The 27,579-nt window shown below is 45.0% G+C and overlaps 2 protein-coding genes across 4 annotated transcripts in view; one reads left to right on the plus strand and one right to left on the minus strand.

The window, feature by feature from the left end:
* The window catches only part of Plxnc1 (plexin C1), a 155,584-nt gene extending 130,822 nt beyond the window's left edge, over nt 1-24,762 (plus strand). Inside the window, exons 22-31 of the mRNA XM_052165531.1 lie at nt 3,626-3,803; nt 6,148-6,251; nt 15,034-15,088; nt 17,116-17,147; nt 17,242-17,349; nt 18,416-18,579; nt 19,838-19,985; nt 21,581-21,721; nt 21,807-21,881; nt 22,975-24,762. Coding sequence (XP_052021491.1) covers nt 3,626-3,803; nt 6,148-6,251; nt 15,034-15,088; nt 17,116-17,147; nt 17,242-17,349; nt 18,416-18,579; nt 19,838-19,985; nt 21,581-21,721; nt 21,807-21,881; nt 22,975-23,079 — 1,110 coding nt within the window. The 3' untranslated portion in view covers nt 23,080-24,762. The remainder of the gene's footprint in view (nt 1-3,625; nt 3,804-6,147; nt 6,252-15,033; nt 15,089-17,115; nt 17,148-17,241; nt 17,350-18,415; nt 18,580-19,837; nt 19,986-21,580; nt 21,722-21,806; nt 21,882-22,974) is intronic.
* Nucleotides 24,763-25,876: 1,114 nt separating this feature from the next.
* The window catches only part of Cep83 (centrosomal protein 83), a 108,296-nt gene continuing 106,593 nt past the window's right edge, over nt 25,877-27,579 (minus strand). For all 3 annotated transcript variants that reach the window (XM_052165532.1, XM_052165533.1, XM_052165534.1), the window contains 2 exons: nt 27,389-27,578; nt 25,877-26,490 (listed from right to left, as the gene is read on the minus strand). In XM_052165532.1, the coding sequence (XP_052021492.1) occupies nt 26,386-26,490; nt 27,389-27,578 (295 nt within the window). In that variant the 3' untranslated portion in view covers nt 25,877-26,385. The remainder of the gene's footprint in view (nt 26,491-27,388; nt 27,579) is intronic.

Raw genomic sequence — 27,579 nt, forward strand, 5'->3', positions numbered from 1 at the left:
GAAAGAGGACACTTACTGTTCCCGAGCCTAGAAGAGAGGCTCAGGTGGATCTCTCTGCTCTGGATGGGAGTAGTAAGACTTAGGCCAGTCCTGAGGGGGCCTCTACATTCTAGGAAACTGCTCTCTGAGCATTAAGCATTGCCAGTGTGAAAAATGAACACAAATCAATTTGTGTCTGGATTTACTCTCAGAATTCCCTGTGGACTCTGTAAAATGCCTTTTTACCTCTTTTCCACCCATCTAGCTGTGGAGGCAGTGGCAGATTTACATTAGTTTACATGCAGTTAAGGTATTTTTTCCTTTTGGTTATGTTTTTAAGAACATGTATTGCCTATAAAGAGGTGTTATTGTTAAAGACAATAGTGCCCTTTAGGTAGCAACAGAATGTTATTTTGTAAATGCCAATAAAACTATTTCATGAGCCAGGATGGCTGAGGCTCTGATTAAAAGGTGTTTTCCATTCATATTTATTTTGGAAGCTTTTGACAGCATCACTCTCGACATGAAGAGCCACAAGTAGAGAAACAGCAGCCTGGTCACAGGAACAGAGTTTACGCACAAGTGTGCTGCCTAACTATGCCAGGATATGTTAAGGCTCTAGTTAAGGACCCTGCTTTTAGATGGTGTAAGAAAAGGTTCCTGGGGGTTAAAAGGAGCCCTGGGAGATCATCAGAGCCCTGGGGTGATGGGTCAGTGCTTAGGAGGATCACACTAGCTCAGTGAGACCTGACCCAGCTCAGTGTATGCAAAGTACACATCATCTCCAGACTTAGAAACTCTGTGCCTGGACTAGTTAACCCCTCTGTGTTTCCACACTCTAACGTGGGGATTGAGACAGCAATATTACCACCTTTGGGGGATTAAAAGAGTCAAAGAAGTATGTCATAGGGCTGGGGATGCAGCTCATTGACAGAGCCTGTGGTTAGCATCCTCCTCATGTTGAGTTTGAGTTACACATCCCTCCCCCATTCAGAGATGGCATGTCTTCAAATGCATTTGGCAGTTCTACACCAAGAGGACCTAATGTCTGTAAAGAAGGGAGGTGACAAAGAGGGCTGGAGTATGAGTTTGCCGTGTTGGACTCCTCTAGACTGTCTAGCCTGCAGTTGTCCTGCTCATCTGGTACTCCTTTGCCTGGTATTTTTCTGGGTTTTTTGTTTTGTTTTGTTTTTTTTTGTTCATAAGTGGAAAGCCATTTTGAACCCCTTGCTCTTGACTGGATTGCCCAGAACACAGAGTTTCTTATAGGGTAGAAACAAGGGCTTATTTGGATTAGTTGGAGCATACTGAGACTACTGGTCAACCCCCAAAGTGCAGATTCTACTAATGTCTGCATTTAAATCATTTGGCTAGGTCTGCACTAAAGTGACTATAATATTATAAATGGGATTGTAGGGGAAAAAATATTGTCTTGGGTGTTATATATATTAAAAGGCCATAGGCTGGGTGGCTTGTTAACACCCAAGTTCCTAAAGGCAGAGTAGTTAAGAATCTGTTCCTTGTCAAGTTCAGTATATGATGAGGGCTGCTTTCTCACTCATGGTACCTTGTTCTCGGCCCTGGGAAAGCCCTATTAAGTTTCACTGAAATTGCTGCCTCCTGAAGCTACCGTGACAATAAGCCAAAATGACCATATGTATGTAGAATCCTGGCTAACCAAAAAGTACTCAGGACATTTACAGAGCACCATGTGACCATGAGGCCTAGAATTCGATGTGATATCCTAAAACAAGGTCTTCCCTTTAATGCTGCCTGTGCCAAAATCCTAGATTCCCAAGGTGAAAGTGCTTGGAGGGGGGACCTTTGGGTAAGTGTTGAAGGCAAAGGCCTCAATGGTGTCTTTGAAACTGCTATGCCCCCATACTGAGACACATGGGCTCTAAGAAATTTACTGTGGGGACACAGTTGCCAAAGAATACATGGCTCTGAGAACCTGCCCAACATTTCGGATGGCTGTGACCTCGTCCGTGAGTCATATACCCCAAGTACAGGTCAACCAGTCATGAGTCTAAGGATGATGTCCATTCATCATCAGGTGCTATCAGAAGTCATTCTTGTGTTGCAAGTGAGAAGTAGAGACCTAGGGAAGTGGGTGACTTGGCTAGTGGTGGGCTGGGATTAAAGCCAGGAGCCCATGTGGTTCCTTTCAGGGGAACACTATGTGCGCAGTCAGTCCCACTGGGCAGTGTGGACTGAATCTCTTCGTCCAGATGAAAGTACACTGACCTAATGCTACAGTGGCGATGGTGTCAACTGGCTAAGTCATTACCACCATTAGTCTTTAGCTCTAGAGCACCCTTGGCTGCTGTCTCCATGTCCATATTAGAAGGAAGATGCTGTTATACATGTTTTATTTTTATGTAGAGAGTAGAATTCAGAGTCTCATGCTTGCTAGGCAAGCTCTCTCTACCACTGACCCAGCCCCCGCCCCCCCCTCCCATATGCACTTCAGGTAATCACAAGGGTTTCCCACTCTCCAGATTATCTGTTTTCACTTTTTTTCAAAGTTTCTCTTATAAACTTTATTACAAAAAACTTGCAAATGAAAACATCATATACCCAAATTAACTAGACCTAAAATCTGTACACCACAATGAACTTCTATGGAGTTAGAATTGCGTTCCTTTCTTTCCAGACCCATGAGCCTTTCACACTCCCTCAGTGAGCCAGGCCCCCAAACATTAACAATTGATGCATTTCACACTGTACCCAAGTCCCCCAGCTCACTGGCACTGGCACTGGCGCCCAGGAATCTGAGCCGTGCTATGCTGTTTACCAAACCCTCGCTCACTCTGAATCATCCCCACCCCCCACACACCCCAGCATCTGTAGCAGGTAAAACTTGAAGATTTTTGAGATCTGTGTCTTTATTTGTTCTTAGACAAAGACAAGCTAAAACCGCTCTTAGGTTATTTTTTAGAATATTCCCTGCTTCTATGTTTTCACACATACACAAAGGCTTCCTTCCCCCACATTAGTTAAATTTTGAGATTTTGCCACACTGGGAGAGACCAGTAACTGACACAAGGCAAGCAAAAGCTCTGGAATGTAATTAATGCAGGAATAATAGTGCAGGGCGGATCTTGGTGTTTTAATGAGGACTCAGAAACATCTGACTGCAGATGTTGAAAGTGGAGGGGGAGATGGGTGTCACCATCATTAATACCGCATATTAAACAGTGACCTCTATGGTGTGATCCACACCGGGACCTCTGAACCTTTTTTGTCACCTGGACCATCACTCTGGGACTCTGTGGTTCTGTTAATAAAAAAACATAATCACCAGTCTGCGCTCATTTGCTGTGGAATCTTTCCAAGTCATTTTTTTCTTCATTTTTTTTTAAAGGATGAAATTAGAAATTACCATTTTTTGCAGATTTTTATGTGTGTATATATTTTCCTCTCCAATATATTTATTCAATGCTTGCTCTGTAATGAGTGTTTTAACTTTCTGTTAAAACACTTCCATTATCCCTGCAAAGGATGGATTATGGAGAAAAGATTAAAGTAGTATAATGCGATCTGCTGTTTGCTAATGTGCTGTCAGAGGCATGCCGGTCTCTTATGAATGCCTTTCAGACTCTAGTTACCTAATAGACATGGGAACCTGTTTGTCTTCTTGCAGGCATTAAATGTCGTCTTTGAAAAGATCCCAGAAAACGAGAGTGCAGATGTCTGCCGAAATATTTCAGTCAATGTTCTTGACTGTGATACCATAGGCCAAGCCAAAGAAAAGGTTTTCCAAGCCTTCCTAAGCAAAAATGGTTCTCCATACGGACTCCAGCTCAATGAGATTGGTCTTGGTGAGTTTTGTTTTCCTCCTCCTTTCTTTCTGTTTGGTGACAACTATGTTGCCTGGGTTGTTCCTAGAGGACATGTCCGGGGACCCAAGGGCTGTTTGGCTCTCTTTTGAACTTCTTGAACCTTTCTAGGAAGCGTCATCCTTCTGAGATAGCATTTTAAAAAAATACTGTATTTGCAAATCAATGTGATTGTGACCCAGGGACCAGGTGGAATCACCCTGCAATCACCCTGCATGGAGAAGCACTGGAAGGTGTAAAGCCTGTGTCCTCCTGGATGTGGTGCACTTCACACTGCATTTGATTTGTTTGTTGTGATACAGAGTGTGTCATTAGTGGGTGGCTCGACCACACAGTGTAACTCCAGCCTGCTGGAAAGGTCATCTTCCTCTCTGCTAATCGCATCCTGCATTAAGTGTATCCTCCGTCCTCCCCCAACACGAAGCAGCATCTGCTGCGAATTCATTTGTGGGCTCTATTGGTATACTGCGAAGGAGAGCATATGTGTGAGCAAGCTAACAGGGCTCCTTTTCTCTCAAATGTTCATCAACATTTTAAAGTTGAGCTCAGCGCAACCCTCCCAAGAGACTGCTGTGGGATTTGAGAACAGATAATGGGACAGGAAAGAAGGGTCGCATCTCGGCGGTGACAGACAGCGTAACAAGGCTCATCTCCTCTTCATGTACGGTTGTAGGCCTCCACTAAGCAGGCAATTAAAATCCTCCCCCACCAATCAAACCTCCTGCTAAAACCATTGAGAAAAGCCTGGAGGCAGGCCTGGGAAGTTTGGGGGAGGCCATGCTAATGTGTAGCCACGTCAATGCCTGCTTCGAAGAAAGCAGGCCGCTCAGGCGCGTCTCTGTGCCAGGTTTTGTTTCCTTGCATGCTCTAGAGTTCCCAGCAGCTTAGAGACGGTTTAACTCTGCTTAGACAGAAGCAGAAGGGGCAGCCCCATCCAGCGGATTGTTGCCTGACCCAAACCATCAGCTTCCTTGACTTGAATATTACCTTGCAAGTGTGTGGCTCTGACCACAAAGAACATGGGCACACCCGACCTAATAACCACAGGAAGACAGCCCAGCAGCGTTCTCTTTGCCACAGAAAAGGCCATAGCAGAGTCTGCAAGGCCCTTTCTGGGTTAGTGTCAACCAGGTGTCGTCCTCCCAACCCCCGAAGCTAGGCGGCAGGGGTAGAACAAGGCTGTGGCATTGTGTCCAGATTAGCAGAAAGCATATATGCTCAGAATGTTACCACCTAGGAATTGGAAATAGCAGGGCCTGACCTAACTGGGAAAGACCTACTATCCAAGACAGCAGAGCCATTTGGGTTGTGCAGAAGTTGCCTTGTGGTTGTGACAGAGCTATTGTCATCAGATTTAGGGGGTGACAGAGATGACAGGGTCTCACTGTTGTAGCCCTAGCTGACCCAGAACTCACTATTGAATGCAGGCTAACCTTGAACCTGTGATGATCCTCCTGCCTCAGCCTCTTCAATGTTGAGCTTATAGGCATGAGCTACTACCATATCTGGCCATTGCTAAATTAAAAAAAAATTAATTATATTTTTATTTATTGTATATGTGAGTGCACATGTGTCACACTTGTGGAGACAGAAGACAACAGTGGCGGTTGGTTCTTGCCTTCTATCGTGTGAGTCCTGGAACCAGAACTCAGACTGTCATGTCTGAAGGCAGGTGTCTTTACCAAATGAGTCATCTCCCCAGCCCCCATTACTGGTTTTTTAAAAAGAGAAATTGGAAGTCCAGATTTGTGTGTGTGTGTGTGTGTGTGTGTGTGTGTGTAACCTCCAAATACTTACATGTTGCTAAATTGTAATGTTGATAGTAACATAACAATTCATAAAATACTGCACAGATTCAAGAAAATACAACACTTACCTGTGCCTCCCTTCCGGCTCTAATGGCGGTAGCGTGCTAGCTGGGGGGTGTGCTAGTAAGCAGTAATTCTCAGGGACCATGGAGAGAAGTGCTCACGTTGTGCTCGTGAATGAATATACGCATGGGCTGGTAATACTGGAGGTGTGTTTTGAAGGTTTTGATCCTTCAGATGATGGGTGATTCTGCCTTTGGGGTCTCCACTTCCAGATTTGACTTGGTGTAATGTTTCAGGAACAGTGGTCTGAAATATGAGGCGGCAGACACAAGCCCAAAGCTTTTTGTCTGGCTGGCTATTTCCACGCCTTCCAATAAAGCTTTACCACTTCATCCATGCTTAACCTTATTACCGTTGTTATTTAACGTTGTTGAAAATATCTGTAAGAGTGATTAGGCAGCACTTTTTTAAACTGTGATTTTAGAAGGGACCCAAATGCCTCTTCTCTTTCTCAGAGCTTCAGGTAGGAACACGACAGAAAGAACTCCTGGACATCGACAGTTCCTCTGTGATTCTTGAAGATGGAATAACCAAGCTAAACACCATTGGCCACTATGAGGTAAGACCAAGACAGCCTTACCCCCTCCTTTGCCCACAGTCCTTCCTGGACTGGGTAACTCAAGCACTAGGAAAGCCTTTTGAAAACAAACGTAAGATTCACTGTTTCTGAGTGGTTTGCAGGTCGCCTGTTTCTGAGAGACATGCTTTCTTTTCCTGCTCATTCAGATGAGCCCAGGCATTACTGTCTCTCGTGGTATCCCCATCATATGTCCCCATCCTCATAAGATATAGAGCATCATGCCATCTGAGTCTCTATCTTGCCATTTAGATCAGAGGCTTTTGCCTTGGCAAGGCTGCCTGGCCTTGTGCAGTGAGTTCTTAGGAAAACTGTGGGTTAATTATCACATATGCATGCCCCCCCCCATGTCAGATGTATCTGTGCTGAGCAGAACCCCCCCAGCCTCCCCTCCCTCCACTGTGCTGACCTTGTGACCTCTTGTGCAGAGACCTTGTTCTCAGGAAGTTCTAATTGTCCTGTTGGTCTGCACTGTTCAGGGATGTGCCCCCCTTCACCCACACACTGGGTCACACCCACATGCTAGGTGAGTGATGGAATTAGCGAAGTGTGCTCACAACGTCTCAAGAGAACTGGGTGCCACAAGACAGAAACCAGGGGAAGCTCCTGAAAACTGAGACGTTGGGATTCATTCCTCAGCGTTGCTCCAGGTCTTTGTTGACTGTTACGTGCTAAGAACTGGGACTGTAGGAGATAAGAGGGGAAGGTAACAACTTATGATACAGTACTGCTGTAGATTGGAGACCCCAAAGCTGAGCCGAGTCTGGTGCTGGGCTATGTCTATCTAGCAGGGGAAAGGGAGCAGGCATGTGGGACGACGGAATGGCTTTTAGACTGGTCAGAACCCAAGGAGGAACTGTGCTAGCCTGAGCACATTCTGGGTTGCATGCTGACTTGGCTTTTCTGATTTTTGCTTAGTATCATCCTGTAGCAGTCCTGTGAGGGAGGAGCCGCTACTTTGTAGATGGGCTGAGACCAGGGGTCTGTCTCTTAACCAGCCCAGCGGGCTTCTTCTTAGGTTATATCTCAAGGACAGTGTGGGCCATCAGAGGGCCTAAATTTGTGTCTCAGAAAGTGGTTGTGATGGGCAGGAAATAGGGAGACACATTGGAAACTGAGGAAAACCTTCCCATGAGGAATAATATTGTCCAGAGTACAGTGTCCCTAGATAGGGGGCACTGTGGATGGTCACAGGGGGCGCATCAGGTGGGCACTGTAGTCCTGCTAGTTGGAAGTAGGGGGGTCAAGGATAGCACTCAGAAGGGTCTCTTTCTGAGAGGAGAAGCCAGAGGAAGAGTCGTTACTTGATGGCTGACTTTGGGCTTTGCCAGGTTTCTTCCCCTTCATCTCGTTTGCACTCAAGACCCCACCCGAGCGGGTGTCTGGAGGGTTAAGAACAGGAAGCATCCCATCCTTACATTTTGTCTTGCCAGTGGGGCCTCATGGCTACTTCTGGAGACTTGACAGAGACTTGTGACTCCCTCCCATGCAAGCTCCCTACAGTTCAAGTTTCCTGACCCAGAATCACCTGGCCAAACCCGTTCCCTCAGTTTTCTCAGGATGGGTTCCTGGGCAGGGCAGCAATAGTCCCAAGGGGTGTGAGTGGGTGGGAGGTCTGAGAGGGGTTTTAGTACATCTCAGTGCACTGAGGGCTTTAGACCATCTCTGCTCCATGGGTCTGGGTGGCAAGTTGGTCTGGTTGTCCAAAGGCACCCAGATGTTGCTGCCTCTTTTGGGGGCTCTTGGCTGGACTATTGGCCTTGCTCCAATGAGCCTCCCCTACCCTCTCTCCACTTCACCTTCTCCCCAACTATATGGCATTGGGTGGGACCCTGAGGAGGGGCGTGGCCACTGAGTACCCTTAATAGAGAAAGGCAGGGCAGGTCATCCCCACAGAGAAAACAAGCTCCCAGCTGTCTGCAAGGCACAGGCAGCCTGTCAGGAGAGTGAAGCATCACTCTTCCTGGAGACATCTCTCGTACTATCTGCTTAAGGATGATAATGAAATTAATCCAGCCTGTAGTCACTTCCCGTCCTGATGATTTATTGGCCTCATAACCCAGTGTTGCTGCCTGGTGGTAATAAATGACAAGACCAGGACATGAGAGCTTAACGGATTCTGCTTATGTTTAAAAAGATAAGCTGCGAGGTAAATAAATGCAGAGCACTTGAAGGGATCCAGGGAGGTTCTCGGCCATGCTTCCGAAGGCAGAACCAGCCCAAAAGCCTGCGTTCTGAAAGCCTGAGCTGGAGAAGTGCATCCACCCCTCCTTGGGCTGCCTGAGTTTGCACTTGATTTTAATAGCACCTCTCCAGCCTTGAGATTTGGGATAAATCGAGAGGGCTGGGCTGACGTTTGGTTTTGCCCTTTCGTTAAAGAAAAACGTTTTCAAGTACTTGCTTTTCCCTCCAAAGAGACAAGATGGTAATTATCACTCTTATTCATTTACCAAGGCACCCTAGTTTGAGTCACTGTATGTACTTGAAAGGAAAAAAAAACTATATTTCATTTAAAAATAGGGTCTAATTCAGAGTTCTAAGTGATTCAGACTTACCTCCCCCCAATTAGTCTAAATTAGTTAGGCTTTAAAGTTAATCGTCAGTGACGGCCAGTCCCTCCTTCTGTCTAAACAGAGTCTCCTGCCAAACTGTAAGGCCCAGCTTCTTGGACCTTATTTTGTGAGGGCAACGAAGGGGTGTGGCAAGTCTTTACTTGACCTTTGCTCTGAGAATATTAGGGGGGGTCAAAGAGTACAGAATATAGGGTCAGGTGCCGTCCCCAGAGCTCCAAGCTGCTGCTGCTCTGTCCCCCCACTGCATGGTTTCCAATCCAAGTCCCAGCAGTCCGACAGTTGCCTTCTGTGGCTGCAGCCGTGGCGGTCAGCACCCAGCCTTGTCCACAGTGCTGGGCTCCACTGCTGCTCACCCTAGCCTGATGCTTTTAGGACAGAAGTATTATGTCTCTTTGTTCCCATGAGCTGCATGCAGAGGACAGCAAATCTTTGCTCCCGGTGTTGTTCCATCTTGTGCAGGAAAGGGATTGTGAGCCAATGTCTTTATAAACACGTACAGCCAGCAACATCTTTCTCTCTATAATTAAACCCTCAGAAACTCCCCTATCTGGCTCTGGCTCTAGGTGTTGGCTAGGATGGGTATCCTACTGGTAGGGTCTCCTCAGGTAGACTGTGGCTTCCTTCCTCTTTCCTTCAGCACCCCCTGTGACCTTTTGCTGGGCCACATTGTCACACCCTGCCACTGGGTCTCACGGGGGGAGGGGGGGAGGGAGCAGGGGGGTGCAAGTCAGGTGTTTAGCAGGGCAGGAAGTTTTCTCTACCGATCACACATCTTGTTCTGAGCTGTGAGTTTTGAGGAGGGAGAAAAGATGACAAGCCACTAAGTGGCTGAAGAACATTGTGTGCTAGTGAGCAAGTAGTCACTACTGACACCAGATTTGCCATTCTGAGGACATTTATAGTTCTCAGAAATGTCTCAGATGATGTGTGAGGTTAGAGCCATGGTCCTGGAGATGTTTTGTCTCTGCCCCTAAATAAAAAAGAGATTGGGATACCTCAAAAAAGGCACCTTTAGATGTTGGTTTATTTACCCAACAAAGAGACTGCTGCAGTTCCACATATTCATCTAGGGGCTTTGCCAACATCAGCAACTTTGGGTCCTCTTTACTACCCCATGAATTGAATGCTGTCATTTATAGTCAAGGCTGGGGAGGGTAAGAAACTTGGCCATATTCATTTGGCTTCTCTTGACGCTCCAAGGTCATCAGCTGGTAAGAGAATTTCCCTCCCAAACCATGGCTCTGCTTGAGGCCAGCGGAGAAGAGTTGTTTCTGAGTGGGATTTTAGCCCACGCTCCTGAGCTCAGGCCTCCTGGCTGGAGAGCTGGGCCTGCTCTATCAAACAGTCTGATAGTGAGTGTTCTCTGATGCCGACAGAAAGGTTCACTTCTCTTGGAGCCCTGTGATGAATCCCATTGTTCCTGGGACAAGACTCTGTTCCAGTGAACAGCCTTTCACAGAGTAGCTCTGAGCAATGAAAGATACCAGGGAAGGCTTCCCTGGAGTCACTTGTATTGATCATTGTAGTTTTCAGATTATTTTCCTTAAATTCAGATCACAGTCATCATTTTCCATAAAGCTCAGAGGTATAATTCCATGAATTTAAAGAGAAGCCCTCCATATGAACTTGCTAATGGTTGATCATTTTTACCTATACAAATTTTTATGACGATTGACTTTTATTATTTATGCTTATGTAAAAACACACATGTGCACAGGTGCCTTCAGAGGAAGGCAGAGAGGTTTCAGATCCCCCGAGTTGGAGTTATAAGTGGCTGGGAGCCAACCAGTGTGTATAGGGGACCAAACTTGGGTCCACTGGAGGAACGGCAAGTGCTGTTAACCACTAAGCTGTCCCCACAAATAACATGTTTTTAGAATCCTTTTTTCTTATTTATGTATTTATGTATTTATCATTCATTCATTTTATGTATAGGCATGCTCTATCTGCAAGCATGCCTGCATGCCAGAAGAGGGCATTAGATCCTAGTATACATGGTTGTGAGCTGCTAATTGCTTGCTGGGAATTGAACTCAGGACCTCTGAAAGAGCAGCAGACAGTGCTCTTAACTGCTGAGCCATCCCCCAGCCCACAAACATCATTTTTATATGATTAGGTATGTTTGCATTTTTTCTTTAGAAAAATCTATATGGGACAATCTGTAACCCATGAATGATATAAAGACAGCATCTTGCCATCGAGATATCTCATTTCTGCCCGGATTTATTTTAGAAGTGACTTTATTAGATTTTGTTTTAGACAAGGGCTTCTCACATAGCCCACACCGGCTTGCAGCTCCATATGTTTGAGCTGAACTCTTGAGCCTCCTGCTTCCCTAGCCTGGGTGCAGGGATTACAGGCATTTACCCTCATACCTAGTTCTCGAAGACTGGGCTCAAACTCAGGGCTCTGTGTGCTAGGCTAGCAACCTAACAGCTGAGCTGCATCCCAGGCCTGGGTTTAAGTTGCTGACATGGGTTCATTCCATCCCTGTGTGGCCACAACTTCTAATTCTGATGATGAGAAAGTCTATTCTTAACTTCTGTCACATTCTAGGCTGGCATCACTGGGGACGATTTTATTTGAAATCCAGTCCTACTGTGGATCTACCTAGTAGCATGAATCTTGCCCTGATTTGATTTGGTTGCCATCCCTGAAGTCAGGGCCCGGATGATGGTCCTTACCTCACAGAAGGACAAGTGGATGGAAGTGGCACTCTGGGAAGTGGGTAGAGCTTCTGGGGTACAGTACGCAGCCACCACGGCTTTAACTCTTTGGATCCCATGGCGCTCTTGGAAAAGGCATTTCTGGCTGCAACTTGAGAATAGAAATCGGAAAGCTTCCGCTTCCCCCAAACATCTGCAAAGTATTTTTCTGCCCTTATAATAGTGTTAAAGCTTCACATGGGGTCGAAATGTTCCAGCCCCGGAACAGCTGTGAGAGTTAGAAATATGCTCACGCACATCCAGCTCATCCACTAATAAAATGCTTTTACACCAGCTCTTGGAAGATAATTTTTGGAGCAAAATCTCCTTGGTGCAAGCTGCGTCTACACCATCTTAATGCCCGAGCACAGTGCCAGCAGCAAGCATTGCCAGCTCCCGAAAAGACATTTGAACTTTTGGCAGCATTCCTTATCAGAAGGCCCATCCGTGGTGTTTGTGATTATAGAGGAAGGGTGCTTGCTTTTGGCAAAACAAAGCGTCTGACAGTAGCGAAGTATTGGCTCAACACTCAACAGGATCCATTTGGGATTCATTCTTTGACAATTACCCAGAATGAATCACCAGCTTCCTTTTATAAAAGGATATTTATTGGCTTAGAATAAGTACATCCAGCTCTTGGTGGGGAGGAATTTCGTTAACTGCGTTCACACATTCTTGTAAGCATGGCGTATGAGTTCTGCTACAGGGATGCCTGCACGGGGCGTTTATTTTAATTGCATCAAATATGGAGGAGAACTGAGAAATCAGCCAGAAAAACATGAATGGCTCAAGGAGAAAGAAGAGGATGCTTGGTGATAACAGCAGCTCAAGAGCTCAGTGAGAATTAAGGACCCTTGCTGGAGTCGCCTTGAGGCCTGATGGCCTAGCTGTCTCTCCCCAGACTCCCCCTCCTCCCACAAGATGTCCTGAACACTGGCAGTGGGAGGCTTCTAGCCTAAACTTAGCAGCTGGCTGGACACAGCTGGCTAGACAGCTGTGTCTGAGGCCTCTGGAGAGCTGGCTCTTCCTCTGTGGGTGTCACCTGAAGGAGATTGTGTTTAATCCTGTGATGCTTAGCAGAGAGGCCTTTTAATTTTGATAACCAATGTGCAGCAAGCCAAAGAGCAATTCTACGATTCTCCTGCCCCCCTTCCTCCCCTTTGCCCCCCCCCCCCTTTTCAAGCCAGGGAAGGCCAGGTCCAAATTTGTATTAGGGCTTTAAAGTGGAGAGGAAAATCACTTAGCTGATAGGATTCAAAGTGACAGCTGCTCCTCAGGCCAGGCTGAAGGGAGGTGGGGTTGGCCCATGATTGGCCTCCTCCTCTACCATGCTTTGTCTTACACTGTGGACCAGCAGCCCCTCCTTCAGAACCATTTATTTGTAACCCCTGCCTGCCCACTGCATCTCGCGTCTGTGCTTTCCTCTGCCCAAAGGTAACTTCTGTACTAGTCATATCTAAGGACTTAACTGGTTATGCAAGAAAGACCCTGGAGGGCCTCTGGCCCAGTGCTCCTGGGTTCCGAAAGGCCTTAGTGAGGGTGCTGGACTTCATCCCAGGGCAGGCCACACGTAGGCATGGCATTAGCATGATTGCACAGTAAAAGCATTTATCATAAACCTATACTGAGAAAACCTGAAGTAATGTTTGACAGAACTATACTCGGTTACACAGTTTATGTTCCTCCAAGCTCACGTTTTTAGGGAGAAATGTAGCTTAGTGTTAGAGAACTTGCCTGGCAAGCACAGAGTCCTTTACCCCAATACCAGGGTAAATAAGAAACTTCAAACCAACAAAATTCATGGGTTTAAAATGTGCAATCAGTGGTTTTAGGTATAATCATACAGTTGTGCACCATCATAACATGACTTTAGAATATTTCATCACTCTTAAGAGAAACTCACAACTATTCAGTCTTCTCTATAACTCCCATTTAAAAAGGCCACTAGCAGTCTATATAAATTCGCCTGTTCTGGGCATATTAAATGAATGAGATCATACGTGTGATCTTGTAGCTGGCTTGTTTCAGTTAGTGTTTTTTTAAAGTTAACCCACAACATTGCAGTATTAGCATTTCCCTTACCACACGGCAGCTTTTGTTGCATACTCATATAATGGGCTATTACACAGTTATGAAAAGGGATGGGCAGGCACAGTGCATATTAATACATGATCACAGACCTTACATTGACCCTACAAAGCACAAATTTAGGACAATAAACACACAGTCTGTACTGTTTAAGTCCATTTGTCTGAATCTCCAGGGCCTGCCTGTTGCCTCAGAACTTTGAAATGTTTTACAAAACAATGTCCGTGGAGTCACAGCCCATCTACACAAATCCTATTTATAGGACCGACCACAATTATACATGTAGTAACAGTTGTACTGGCTAGTTTTATGTCACCTTGACATAGCTGAAGTCATTTTGGAAGAGTGAACCTCAGCTGAGAAAGTATTCTCTACCAGAATGGCAGGTCTGAAGGGCATTTTCTTTTTCTTTTTCTTTTTCTTTTTTTTCTGAGACAGGGACTTACTGTGCAGCTCGGTATGTCTTATGTAGACCAGGCTGGCCTCAAACTCACAAAGATCAGCCCACCTCTATCTCAGAGTGCTGGGACTAGAGGCACGTGCTGCCATGACTGGCTTGTAGGAGTCTCTTGATTGATGGTTTAGGTGGGAGGAGCCAGATCACAGCAGGTGGTGCCATCCCTAGGCTAGTAGTCCTGGGTGACCTAAGAAAGCAGGCTGAGCCATCCCTGAGAGCAAGCCAGTAAGCAGCATGGTCCATGGTCTCAGCAAATCAGACCATGTGACAGAATCTACTTGGGGGCTGAAGCAACAAAGACTTATTTCCCACATGGCCGGTGCCTGGAAGCCAAGGTCAGGTACCACCAGACCCAAACCTGGTAGTCAGGCTTCCTCCTAGTTCCGAGGGCTGCCTCTCATTGTGTATTTATGTGCTGGTGGGGGGAGAGAGGAAGGTAGGGTGGAGTAGGTGCGGCTGTCTTCACATTAGAAGGGCACTAATCTCATTTCTAAGGGCTTCTCTCTAGGATTTAGTTAAGGGCCTCACCTCCTCATACCATCATATTAAAATGACTCAGCATATCTATTTGGAGGGTACATAAGCATCGAACTGGTAGAAACCAGTCAGAAAAAGCCACTCAGGCCTCTTTTGAGCTGCTTGGGGCGGGGGCTGGCCTCAGACGGCTTGCTCCTCCCCCTTCCCTGAGGCAGCTCCCATCCCATCTAGGTCACAGGGTACTGCCCTCCACACATTTTTTTGCCTATGTGTATCCTTCTCAGGACCATGAGACCCTTGAACCCAGGTGGTGCCCTGCTGGTCGCCTGGCTAACCCCAGACTGTACACCAAATGCAGCAGTCCTTGGTAAATAATGAGAGACCATGGGATCTATTTAATTCCTGACTGAAGGTGAGGAATCCATTACATTTTGAAAACTCACATGTTTTATCCCTGCTTTCAGATATCAAATGGATCCACTATAAAAGTCTTTAAGAAGATAGCAAATTTTACTTCAGGTAACCAATATAATATTGTTAACCTTTTGTTCTCACCAAGCTTTATGAGTATTGCTTTTTTTTTTCCTTCTCTTAGACATACTGTCACAGAGGTATGATTGAGTTGCTACTATGTAATTCTCTGGAAGCTGAGAAAAAGCCATTGTGATCTGTTTCTAGTCCTAAGAACATGGGTTCTGCAAGAAGGGAGGAAAGTGTAACCATGTTGATAAAGGAGGCCCAGCAGGAAGGAAGCTGCTGCGTCCAAGCAGCTCTGAACACAGGGCAGTCTCAGGCCTTGTCGCTCTTTTCCAAGTCCTCAGTACAATGGGCACCAACAGTGTGACCACGCTGCACACCAGGCAGGAAGCTTGCAGATGATCACCCTGCCCTAGACAGGCTGAGCAAGCAAGGGAACCCATGAAGAACCTCCAAGATAACATTGTAGACTTCTCAGACAGTGGAGAGGGAGGAGTTTCAGGAAGGTCAGCGAGCTAGTCTTCTGTCTTTCTGGCAGCTGTAGGATAGCACAACACTGATAATACCTTGAGAACATCCGTTGGTCTGGTTCTGGATTTGGCTTTACCCCTAGGCAGGGGCCTCTCCCCAGTGAGCTCCTTGTACATACACTGCAGCCAGGGAGGGCATGGTGACTCCCGAGTTCTGTTAGACTCCTCCGCATCTGCTCTGTGGCACCACCTCCCTTTGGTGATTCCCACCTCCTGGCACTACACAGGGCTACACAAAGCCATCCTACTGAGTGGCTGTCATCGGGGGTAAGGAGAGAGCTGCGGCTTTTGAGACTGGGCCTTCAGATGAACCTGCTGCTTCAAGACCAGGTAGCGGGATCTTAGGCTCGACCTCCTCATGGTTCGCACTCATGCGCTGACCCTGAGACCACATGGTTCTCAGTGTGGCTGAGAACCAGTTTGATTTTTGTCCTACTGATACTCAACCCCTTTCCCCTCTGTGGCAATCCCAGCCCTGGATGACCGACTCTTAGCCAGGCAGCCACAGGAGAAAGGCACTCAGCCTTCCAGTTAAGGCTGGATGTATTCATGGTGCTGAACTTGAACAAGGATCTTGATAGAGCCTAAGGCTGCTAATTTTTCAAGCACTTCGCCCTGTTCTCCAGAGGACCCTTGCTACTACACAGAGCTGCTGCTGTAGGGCTGCAGAGGGACTTTGCCTTGTCCGACATGTAATTCTGACTCCCTCAACATCCATTATCCAGTCCACCAAGGCACCGTATCTGCTTTTCTCCGCCCACTCTCCTTCAAGGCCAACCTGTCACTGGTGCTTCAGGACGGCCCTCACACCATTCCTGTACCACAGATTTCTCTTACTAGCGGTTTTCAATGAATTCTTTCCGCTTCCCCTTAATTACTCTAAGTTTTAAATTTTAGTAGTAGATATGAGTCCCACTCATTGTCAGGGCCTTCACCTGCTCCCCTTCCCTCAGCCCTAAGTTCTCCTCCTCCCAAACATCCCCTTGCTAGTGACACTCAGTTTGCTTGCCTTCTGAGCTGGACACATTGTCCTCTCTTAGAAGTGGTCCAATTCCTTCCCACGCTGGAAGCTTCCCCCATTTACCTCACCAATCATTTACTTAGGTTCATCTGTAACAGCCCTTCTTCAAAGGGATCGCCTAGCCTCAGACTGACCCTTTTCTACACGGCTCTCCCTCACTGAAATTAAGTAATTGTGCAATTAGCAGCCTCAGGGACAAGGCTGGCTTAACTCTGGCTGCAGGCTTGACACAGGTCTATCTGTTGAGAAGCTAGGACCCCCCCTCCCTGTCCTCAGTGGAGTGTCTATTTAGCCTCTGCTCTAACATCTGCAGGGACAGGGAGCCTGCTTCTGCTCCAGTCCCTAGCCCCTCACACTGCTCAGGTACAGCCGGGAAACGTGTAGCCGTGAAGCTCCCGTAGATAATAGCAGAGCTGTTGGCTTTGGAGCACAAGCGGGGCTTTTGTTGAGGCCAATTAGTCTGTGGTTGTTTTTTTAATGGGCTCCTTTCTCTCTCTCTCTCTCTCTCTGGTGCTCAGATGTGGAATACTCAGATGACCACTGCCACTTGGTGAGTTCGGCAGTCTTGCGCTGCCTGTTGAACAGCGAGCCTTCCGTAGCATACGGTTTCCCCAGGTAATGTGTCTGCTGTCGTCTTTTTTTAGATTTTACCAGACTCAGAAGCATTCCAAGTAGTTCAAGGGAAGAGACATCGAGGGAAACACAAGTTCAAAGTAAAGGAAATGTATCTGACAAAGCTGCTGTCGACCAAGGTACACTTTCTGTTCTAGGAACATTTTCATGGCCACCTTGGGGGGATATGATGTGTTCAACTTAATTTCCGCTCAAGTGTGAAAATGTTACAAATCCCTTGTGCCTTCTAGCAAAGCAAAATGAAAGTTTAACCGTAGACACATCCTCCATCCCCCTTCCTTTTTTTGTTAACGGAAACAGCATTTTATAATACCTTTCTCCTGCAGCATCTTCCTCCATCAGGGCGTTTACTGTCGCTCCGGCTCCCTTGCCACCCTCTCATATTACTTTTTAGGCTGACAGCATAATTATTCCTTTTTGTTTACTTGTTATTATAGATAAGCAATAAAACTCCTTTGAAATGCAAATAAAATGAGGGGGAAATCTGTGACGATTAACCTTACTGTAGATCTTACTGCTTTTTCCCCCATCTGGAAATTAAGAACTCTGTTCACTTATAAAAAGTGTTAGATGTGAAAGTGAAGAGGAATACCAAATCAGGAGCAAATTTTACTGCATCTCTTTTTTGGGAGTCTTTTAGCGCAAGTCTCTGGATTTCCACTCCACTAATAACTGTCACTGTCCCCTGGCCTTGTTGTTACCTTGCCGGCCAGGCTTCCGCAGCAAATCTGCTCAGACCTGAGTAAATGTGTGTGCTAGGCAGAGCCGGGCGTGCACCTCTTGAGTTTTCAGTTTTCCCAGAGAGCTCTGCCTTCATACTCGACTGCTTTGGGAAGTTCGGATTTAAACCCCGAGATGGGAATGCAGGCAACAGGAAACAGATCGAGCAGTAAAGCACCATCACTCAAGTTTCTCAGGCTGTACCTAGCAAAGGTGGAACATCAGTGGCTTCTTGTGTGTGCATAAGTATACGAACACACAACACACACACACACACACACACACACACACACACACACACGACCCTCGTCCCATCTCAGGCTGGCCTCATCTGTCAGTGTCACATTTCCCCTCAGCTGACTTTTCTCTGGTTGGTCTATTACTTTCTCTGAACTTGGAGCTGGCTTTTCCATGAGTTTCTCAAAGCCCCTCCCATGTATCTCAGTCTCCCCTTCTGTCTTCCAGGTGGCAATTCACTCTGTGCTTGAGAAGCTCTTCAGAAGCATTTGGAGCTTGCCCAATAGCAGGGCCCCATATGCTATAAAATACTTCTTTGACTTTTTGGATGCCCAAGCTGAAAACAAAAAAATCACAGACCCTGATGTCGTACACATCTGGAAAACAAACAGGTGGGCATGTAGGCGATCACTGGTTGTTTTCAAGGACCTAGAGCAGAATATTATATACATAATTACTGTATGAGAATCTCAGGGTTTGAATTCTATTCTAGGTGATAAAATAAAATTCTGTTATCTTCTAATGCATGAAAGGGGACTTGTCTAAAATGTTTGACTAGTGAAGAATGAGAAATTAAGTGTTTTATGGTTTAACCTATTACCTTTACTAGACTGTTAGTGTGCCTACAATAATTGCTTTATAATTTTCAAGTTGTGTGTTTACTCGGATTCTACATGGTTCATGCTTCTGTCATTTGTAGTAGTAGACAGCATTACTTATTTTATATCCGTAAGAAGCAGGATATCCACATTTATGCTAGTATCTCCTCAGAAGACTGCTACAGCTTACTGCCTCTGTTTGAGCTGATTTGTACCTCAGTTGAGAGAACCGGGCATGGCAGGATAGCATGTCTCATGTGAGCTCCAAGCCCTCTCAATGCCAGCAAGTAGTAGAGGTGGCGTTGCCGTGCTTAGCCAGTCTTTGCTTTTGATCTGTGTTTAGCCCCTTGGCTCTGGAGCACTCCTGTCCTCTGGTCCAGCCTCATAGCCCCAGGCTCTGCTACTCCTGCACCCAGCATGGGTGCTAACCACAGGCCACAATAGACTTGAGCCATTGAGAATCCCAGCACCTATGTGTCGGCAGCAGTAAGCTAGGCCAAAGTTGGAACAGAGCTATGGGGAGGGCTTTGGATGAGTCTGGAATATTTATTTAACTGCCTACACTGCCATATTGCTGGGCACTGTGGTGTAGGAAACACATCAAGTTTGTCCTCAAAGTGTGCTTTCTAGTAGGCAGAAGAGGAGACCCTGCCTGAGGGACACAGTTCAAGAGAGGAGTGATAAGATCTGGTTCTTAGAAGGAACAAGATCTAGGACAAGTCCTCCAGGCAAGATGCCAGTGGCTCAGACTAGAATGCCACACTGTGAGGGGCTCAAGGTGTCAGGTGGAACAGATCTGAGTGAAAAGTTCTCGTTGGGGACATCTTCTCATATAACCCAGATATGGAAGAAACTCTGGTCCAGGGCCACTTTGTGACTTCTCTAGGCTGCCCTTCACTCACTGGTGGGCCAACCCCGCTGTTTGTTAGTTTGACTGAGCAGGTTTAAGTACTTTGGTACCAAGGTCATACACACTCCTTGACAAACTGATGAGCAGGCCACTGGCTGTGTTCAGTCCTGCCTGAGAAGAGATTGTTTTCTCTTCAAACAGCCTCCCTCTTCGATTCTGGGTAAACATCCTGAAGAACCCTCAGTTCGTTTTTGACATTAAGAAGACGCCACACATAGACAGCTGTTTGTCAGTGATTGCCCAAGCATTCATGGACGCCTTCTCTCTCACAGAGCAGCAGCTGGGGAAGGTAAGGCCAGGTTCACTTTCTGATAAACACCCCGACAATCCCTTCCCGAGACTGATGTTTCATGGGTACCTCAGATGCCACAACCCTCCCTCCAACTGCCACCTCTTACCGTCTTCCTACGGAAGTCTGCCCTCACTCTGGAAACCCTCCCGACCCTCTTCCTCTCATGTCTTCCTTCCCTCCTGACAGGACAGTAACTGCCTCCTAAGCCACACCCAAGGTCCCGCTGCCCACCCAGCCACTAAACTCTTTCTCACCATCTTAGTGCATTTCGTCCTACAAATGGCATCTTGGCTGTGCTACAGGGCCTTCCTGACTGGCCTCAGTCCTGTTAGTAAAATCCTCCTTCATCTGCCAGCGTTTGATTCCACAAACACAATTTCTTGATGTATATGAAGAACTGCAGGAGACTCTGATCTGTTTGATTGTGTCTATGAACTTCTCCAGTGCATCTCCTATACCATGTTGTGTGTTTTCAACACTGGAGAAAAGGAGCTTTTAAAAACATCACTTCCTAGGTTTAGTTAATCCTTCAGGTACTATGATTCCCATTTTATAGATAGGTCCGAGGTCCAGAGAGGGTCACAGGTCTTGTTGTCGCAGAGTAGTTTAACTGTGAACGCTCGCCTGTCCAGCTGGGTAGTCCTTGTCCTTCCCTGCAGTCTGTTAGTGATCCTTCCCATTATACTCAGGCAGTGTGGATTCCTCTTCCCATGACTGCAGGCTTCTCCAAGGCAGATGTCAGTCACTGTCATCTATGTACATTTGATGTCTACCAGTGATACTTGAATAAGTAAATGCTAATTGAATGGATGACCATGCAACTTGCAGGGGTCACTTAAAACATGTACTTCTCAGGAACACCTCAGTACAGGCAGCCTTCAGCACCATTCTCCAAGTCAGTCACCAGACTCTTTGTGAAACACACTGGGACAGAAGTCTAGTCATTAATTTGATTATTTTTACGGGGATTTCTTAAAACATTTATCAATGATTTAATCTTCACTTAGTTGCTTACATATCACTACCATGCAAATTGCCAAGGAATATTTGCGAAACCAGACATCAGAGTTACCAGTACTGGTGACATGTGCTTCCTGGAGAAACTGGAAGATCTTTAGAATCTAATGAAATGAAGGGACAAGCTAGGAAATCTGTCGCTGCCAATTACTTACCAGTTTTACAGTTATATAAAGGGCTCAATCAGTTCTACAATCAAGTCTTTTAGAAATGCCAAAATTCACTGGTGGGTGAGGGGGAGAGCAACATTTTAATTCAGGCTTTTTAACGACCATTAGTAATGAACTGTGATTGAAATAAGTTCCATTGTTACCGTAACTCAAAATCATGCAAAAATAATAATTTTAGTTCTTTTATGAGAGGAAGGCTGAATATATTAGCATTTAATCTGCCTGAAAATAACAGTGACTCACCAGAACTATCTAGATGGCAGTCAGTCACTCAGTCAACACTCACTGAGGCCTCGTGCACGAAGCCTTGCTGGCAGGAAGGGATGCTAGCGGAAGCTCAGGCCTCCTCAACCACTGTACACCCCATGACTTTTTATGCTTCTTGTGGCTGTTGCTGTTTTTCAGGAAGCACCAACCAATAAACTTCTCTATGCCAAGGATATACCAACCTACAAAGAGGAAGTGAAGTCTTACTACAAAGCAATCAGGGATTTGCCTCCATTGTCATCTTTAGAAATGGAAGAATTCTTAACTCAGGAATCTAAGGTATGACTAAGAAGCAGAAATAAACCTATAAATTTGTTACTTAAAAATAGTCCTTTCAGAGTCTCTCAACAAGCCTTTCTTTCAGAAACATGAAAATGAATTTAATGAAGAAGTGGCCTTGACAGAAATCTACAAATACATCGTAAAGTATTTTGATGAGGTAAGTTGTTTTTGTTTTTAAATTTACCACCTGTTTAACCCACGAGCCCACCACAAGGACTTGGGTATAGCCTTCCATCCCTAATAGGCAGAAAGGGAGGCCCCTCTTGTAGTCTGTCATGCTGTCCCCCTTAGGACCAGCCTGAATTTACATTTGAGTTCATGGGGCCTAAAGCCACAGCAACTCCAGCAAACTTTGATTAGTAAAATATGGCCCTGTGAAATGGAACCAGTTTATGTTTTGACTGTGGTCTGCTAAAAGTGTAAGCTAAGCCTGTTAAATCACCTAGATTCTGTTTTCCATGGTTATGAGATCATGATATACTCCTAACTTAAGCAACTATCAATTCACGATGTTCTCAGGCTTTTTATGACCATAAGTAGCAACTACCATTCGCCTTTATGATTAATTCTCCTTAATCTGGATTCCTTGTTTCCAAATATATGTTAATCCCCCCTTCCCTGATTCCCCCCACTCAGTCATGCTGGGACAGGCTATCCATGTCAATGGTGAGAATAGCTCACCCATTCCATTTGCTACTTGAAGATCAAGTGAAGAGCTAAGGTAGGGTAGAGGCAATGAGTCCCCTTACACATGATCAGCATCCCTCTCCAGGGGCCAGGGGTGAAAGGGGAAGCACTGGGAAGGGGAGGGGAGAGAGGGGAGGGGAGGGAGAGAGATGGAAGGATTCCTCTCTGACCAGGATGCCCTTGCCTGCTGCATTTGAGGAATACTTGCATGCATGCTGGCTGCCCAGGGATGCTTGCTGTGCTTGGAATGGCTGTGACGTAATGCATAAAAAGCAGGGCCTTGGAGTCTGGCCCCATATTTGTAAGCAAATAAGTGGCATTTCTTTCGGGCTTCTATTTCAAGCCCAAGTGTTGTTGATCCTGTGATAATGACTTAGCAAAACAACTTGCAAAGTGAGTATGGAAATGATCGAAGAAACTGCTGGCATCTGTTTCATACAGATTTTTACCACTCACAGCATCAGGAATGCAAAAGAGAAAGAGGGGAAGAGCAAGCCCACCAGAATTGTGAATTGTACCGCTAAAACTCTAATATGTAAAATAACTCTTCTAATTGTCAACAGATTCTAAATAAACTAGAAAGAGAACGAGGGCTGGAAGAAGCTCAGAAACAACTCTTGCATGTAAAAGTCTTATTTGATGAAAAGAAGAAATGCAAGTGGATGTAAGCACCCTGGGGCCTGGCTTTATTTGACAAAGTTCTTCAGACAGCTTGGGAGCAGACTGGCTGCTTGAGCTACTCTTTGTCGTTAATTTCTTAAGTTTGCACATGGGTTCCACTTCGAGCACTGTCTTTGAAGGGACCAAGGCACACGCACAGCTTTTAGAAAGCGTTACCAACCATGTGCCTGTGGGTCTATCGCGGGAACCTTTCTGTAAATAGAGCTGAAGTGGTTGTTGCAAACAGCCTCCTTGTTTACAGAGAATACAGGGCCAGTAAGCAAGTGTCAGTATTGTAACTACAGTCTCCACTTAAGCACAATGATATCTAAGTGGTTTTGTTGGGAAAGTACAGCTATGTAGCACTTGTGACTACACTGTCCTTCTGCAGAAGGACGCGATACTAACAAGCTCAGAGTGTGACAGGAGTCCTGTGGAAATGCAGTGGGGGTGTTAGGGCAACCCTGAGGACCTGCAGCACCCTTCACTTCCCCAGTAGTTCTTGGAAAGGCTGAAGGCAGAATTTGGTAGTGTGTACACTTAGCATTCGTGAGTGTGTGTGTTTAAACCAAAAACTAACAGTGTTGCGACATTGTTGAAAGGGCTCGTGTTTTTCAGTGGTTGCCCTGGGCTCCTTGGCTCCCTCCATCTCATCACAGCAGCTCTAAAGCAAGGAGAGTGGGTGGGTGTCCCTGAAAGGCAACAGCAGTTTTCCCAGACTGTCCTACAGTGTGTCCTTTTTATCTTTTCATGTGTCTGGTAGTGGACATGTTGGGTATTGTAAGAAAAAGAGTTCATGACTTTACTTCTGTTTGATCAGAACTGTCTGTGGGTGTGTAAGTCACTCCTGTAATCTTACATTTCTATGCTAGTGTCTCCTTGCTTTAGATTTCTGGTGAACCCTGTGGTTATAAATACTTGTATGTGATTAAAATAAAAGATACATTTTACATTTCATCAAATTGTTGTTCACATTGGAGTATTATATATAAATATATATTTGAGGCCTAAGGCCTGGAAAATATTAGTACAACTTGGTATCTTAGTCTTACTATGTACTTTTTGAAAGTATTCCTTACAGGAGAAAGATTTAAAATACTCATTTTATTCGTGCCTCTTTTTTTTTTTCAAAGAATTTCCTATCAAGTTATAATGTAGTCTTTTTTATTGCTGATTTTTTTATTCCCAAATTTTTGCTGCTCATGACCAATTTTAATACCACTGTGTTTTCCTTCTATTAAACAGAAGTAAATGGTGTAATCTGACGGCTCTCTCACTTACCTTGTGGCGGGCACCTTTTTACCCTGGGGGTTCCAAACCCCCCAGTTTAGGAAGGACTTTTCTTTCAATCAGCAAATCAAACATTGAGCACACATTCCTTCAAACCATTTGCCAGCACTGTCTGGACCATCTAGAATGCAACGTGACTTGTCTTGGTAAATGCGAACCTTTTTGCTCCTTACTATCCGACACCTCAACAGTGCAGTTGCTGTCCTGACAGGCACCTTCCCAATCCTGTTTCTTGTGACTATTGTCTGTCCAATGGACACATCTCAAAAGTACCACCAAATAGTTTATTTCTAAGTAGAAAGGTCTGGTCCCCATTTAAAGCTGCTACCTTCTTCAAAGAGGTGAAGGCATTCATAAGAGAAAAGTTGGAGGAGACTTGAGAGCCAAGGGTAGGAGAATTGCCCAACAAACCTTCCCTTCTCTGGGGAACCGAAAACTCAAAGGATGAGCCAGCTTTAGCTAGGTATTACAAATGCTACATGAGGGTGTTCCTGTCCAGCTCTGACGTGAGTCCTGTGTGGCACCTTACCGCCTCTTCCAGGAGTTAGGAACTTTGGGCAAGTCACTTACCTCTTTGTGCCTCAATTTCTGTATACTATTTCTAACCTACCTCGCTGAGGTGGTGTGAAGATTCACTAATGTATGTAATGTGTTTGTCAATCCTCCAGTGGAAAGCACTATCTAGATCACACTTTGGATCACATTAGCCAAATGCACAGAATGTCCAAATTAGATGTGTGCTGAAGACAATCAGTCACTGGGTCTCTACTCAACAACTAAAGAAGCAAATGACAAACACTATCTATTTTCAAGTTTATTTGCATATTTTTGGTGCAAAATAATTAATTTATAAACTTTTTTTTTTCTAACACTAGTGTCTAAAGCAGCATTTAAAAGTTACTTCTGTTACTTTTTCTGTATTAGGATTTAAAGTCTATTTCTTACTGTATACCTGACTGAAGCTGTTCTTGGAAATGAATGTTTTAAATGTCTATATCCAAAAATAAACATTTTGATGTAACAACTGTGGACTGTTTGTCTTTTCTAGTTATAATAGGTTTCTTAATCTAAATTACTTTCCGGAACAAGAAGTCACAGCACATCCCACATTAGGTAAGCAGCTCAGTACGTCCGCTGAGCTCCTGTCCATGCCTTCATGGGCAACCTGTTGACACTGCTATACGGTGACAAGTCCACATAAGTTTGAGCTTTGGTCTGTTGGCATGAAATTATTCCAGTGGAATTCCTCTAACACATGCTATGTAAAGATGCTTCCAGAAGGACATAGAACATAAATATTTGGTTGCAAGCCAACATTGAGAAACCAAACTATACATCAGCAAAACTTCCATACTCACTGCTTTAAGTGAGACCAACAACTCTTTACAGAGACAGCCTCAGGACTTAATTTTCTGAAACTCACCAAAGCCAAAGTGAAACCATCTCAACTGTTTAGTATATACTCTATTATCGGTAAAATTAAACACACAACATAGATACAAAAATATTTATTGAGTCATTCAATAACTTAGGTGCACAGCTTTTAGAAAAGGTAAAGATTTCTATAATAAACATATTTAGAAACTTTTAAGAGTTTTTTTATACTTTTAAATGATTTTTCTAAAACTTTTTTATATAATAAAGGAGAGGTTTACTGATCTTGTTATTACCAAGGAGACATCTTAAAGATGAGGAAAAGGGACTTCAGGATAGATATATTTCAAGCAAAATGCCAGAAAATATCAACAAAATGAAAATTAATTTGAAAACTTGATTTTTTTAAACTAACTAGTTCCTTTTATTTTTGCATTGTCAAAAGGTTGTCAATGCATGTTCTAAATATATGAATACTTCATTTTCTTAGTATAATCCTAAAATCTTGGAGCCCATGCTGTGCAGCTGTAGCTAGTACCTTTCCTTGAGGCAGCTCACAGATTTTGGCAAACGGTAAGAAAGCATCTCAGCGCCACAGTTACCCGTCACACTTTATTGACTGTCTGGCTTTGCCTTTCTGCCGGCTGGCATCACTCCCCAGGAGACCCAAGCTCCTCCAGTTGCTTTCTTTGTGTGGTCTCTAGTTCTTCCAGTCTTTTGCGAAGGAGAGAGAGTTCTCTTTGATGTTGTTCCTCCTTTAAAATGACACATTAACAGAAACCTCAAAAGAGTAGGAAAGTCCCTGCCATCTGCCTCTCTTGCAGGCCTCCAGCCCAGTCTAGTTATCTGAAACTAGTCACCCTTCTCTCCTGCCCCAGACTCTGCTCTTAAATAAAACCCAGTCTGTTCCTCCCTAGGAATAAAAATCGTCAGGGAGCAAGCCGGGACACTGCAACTGGCAGGGAATGGGTACACAGAGGTGGCAGCTTTCAGACAAGTCTGGAATGGCACTATAATTTAATAAAAGCTGCTCCTGATCTAGTCTACAACTCAATCCGATGACTCTGGTCTCATGATGACACTGTAGTGCCTTATGACGTAGGCAGTCCATATTCTGAATGCCATCCAGTCAAAGCTCTGTAGCCAATAAAGACAGAGCCTAAGCTCTGGAGTTAGATAGTTTAGGATTAAAAAAAGCTTAACTACCATTTATCCAGCTAGGATCTTAGGCACATCATCACACTGCTCTCAGTTTCTTCATCTATGGATTGCAAAGAAACACGGTGCCTTCTCCCAAAGCAGTTTTCACTAGTCTTAAACAAAATTCTATATAGAATATGCAGTGTGTTGCATTAGTAAGTTCTTGAGAGTTGTATAGAATTAAGCTACAAAACTAAGCTACTCACGAGACTCACTGATTATACTGTCTATAGCCAAATATGAGAACATCTTCCAAGAACCATCACTAAGACAGAGCGAATCTAAATCTATACAGATTTAATCAGAAACAGAATCATTTATACAGACAGAATCAGAAAATATATACAGCAAGCTAAAACTGCCTCTAACTTCAAATGAATTTTAACTTTCTAAACTGGTAAAACAAAACAAAACTACGTACAGAAATGTTTGTCTCTTGAAAACTGTTCATACCTGCAGATGAGGGGGAAAGGAGAGGTCCACTCCAGGGACTACAGCTGATGGCTGGAAGGCAGCCGGAGTGAGCGGTGCTGCTGGAGGCACACTGGGAACCAAAATCAGACTTCGGAATTCATTGTGCCTTCTCTGTATATCCTTTAGTCGCTTCTGAAGCCTTGTATATTCTTCAAATGGAACATTTTGTC

This window comes from Apodemus sylvaticus, chromosome 20, assembly GCF_947179515.1.
Source record: "Apodemus sylvaticus chromosome 20, mApoSyl1.1, whole genome shotgun sequence".
Taxonomy (NCBI): Eukaryota; Metazoa; Chordata; class Mammalia; order Rodentia; family Muridae; genus Apodemus; species Apodemus sylvaticus.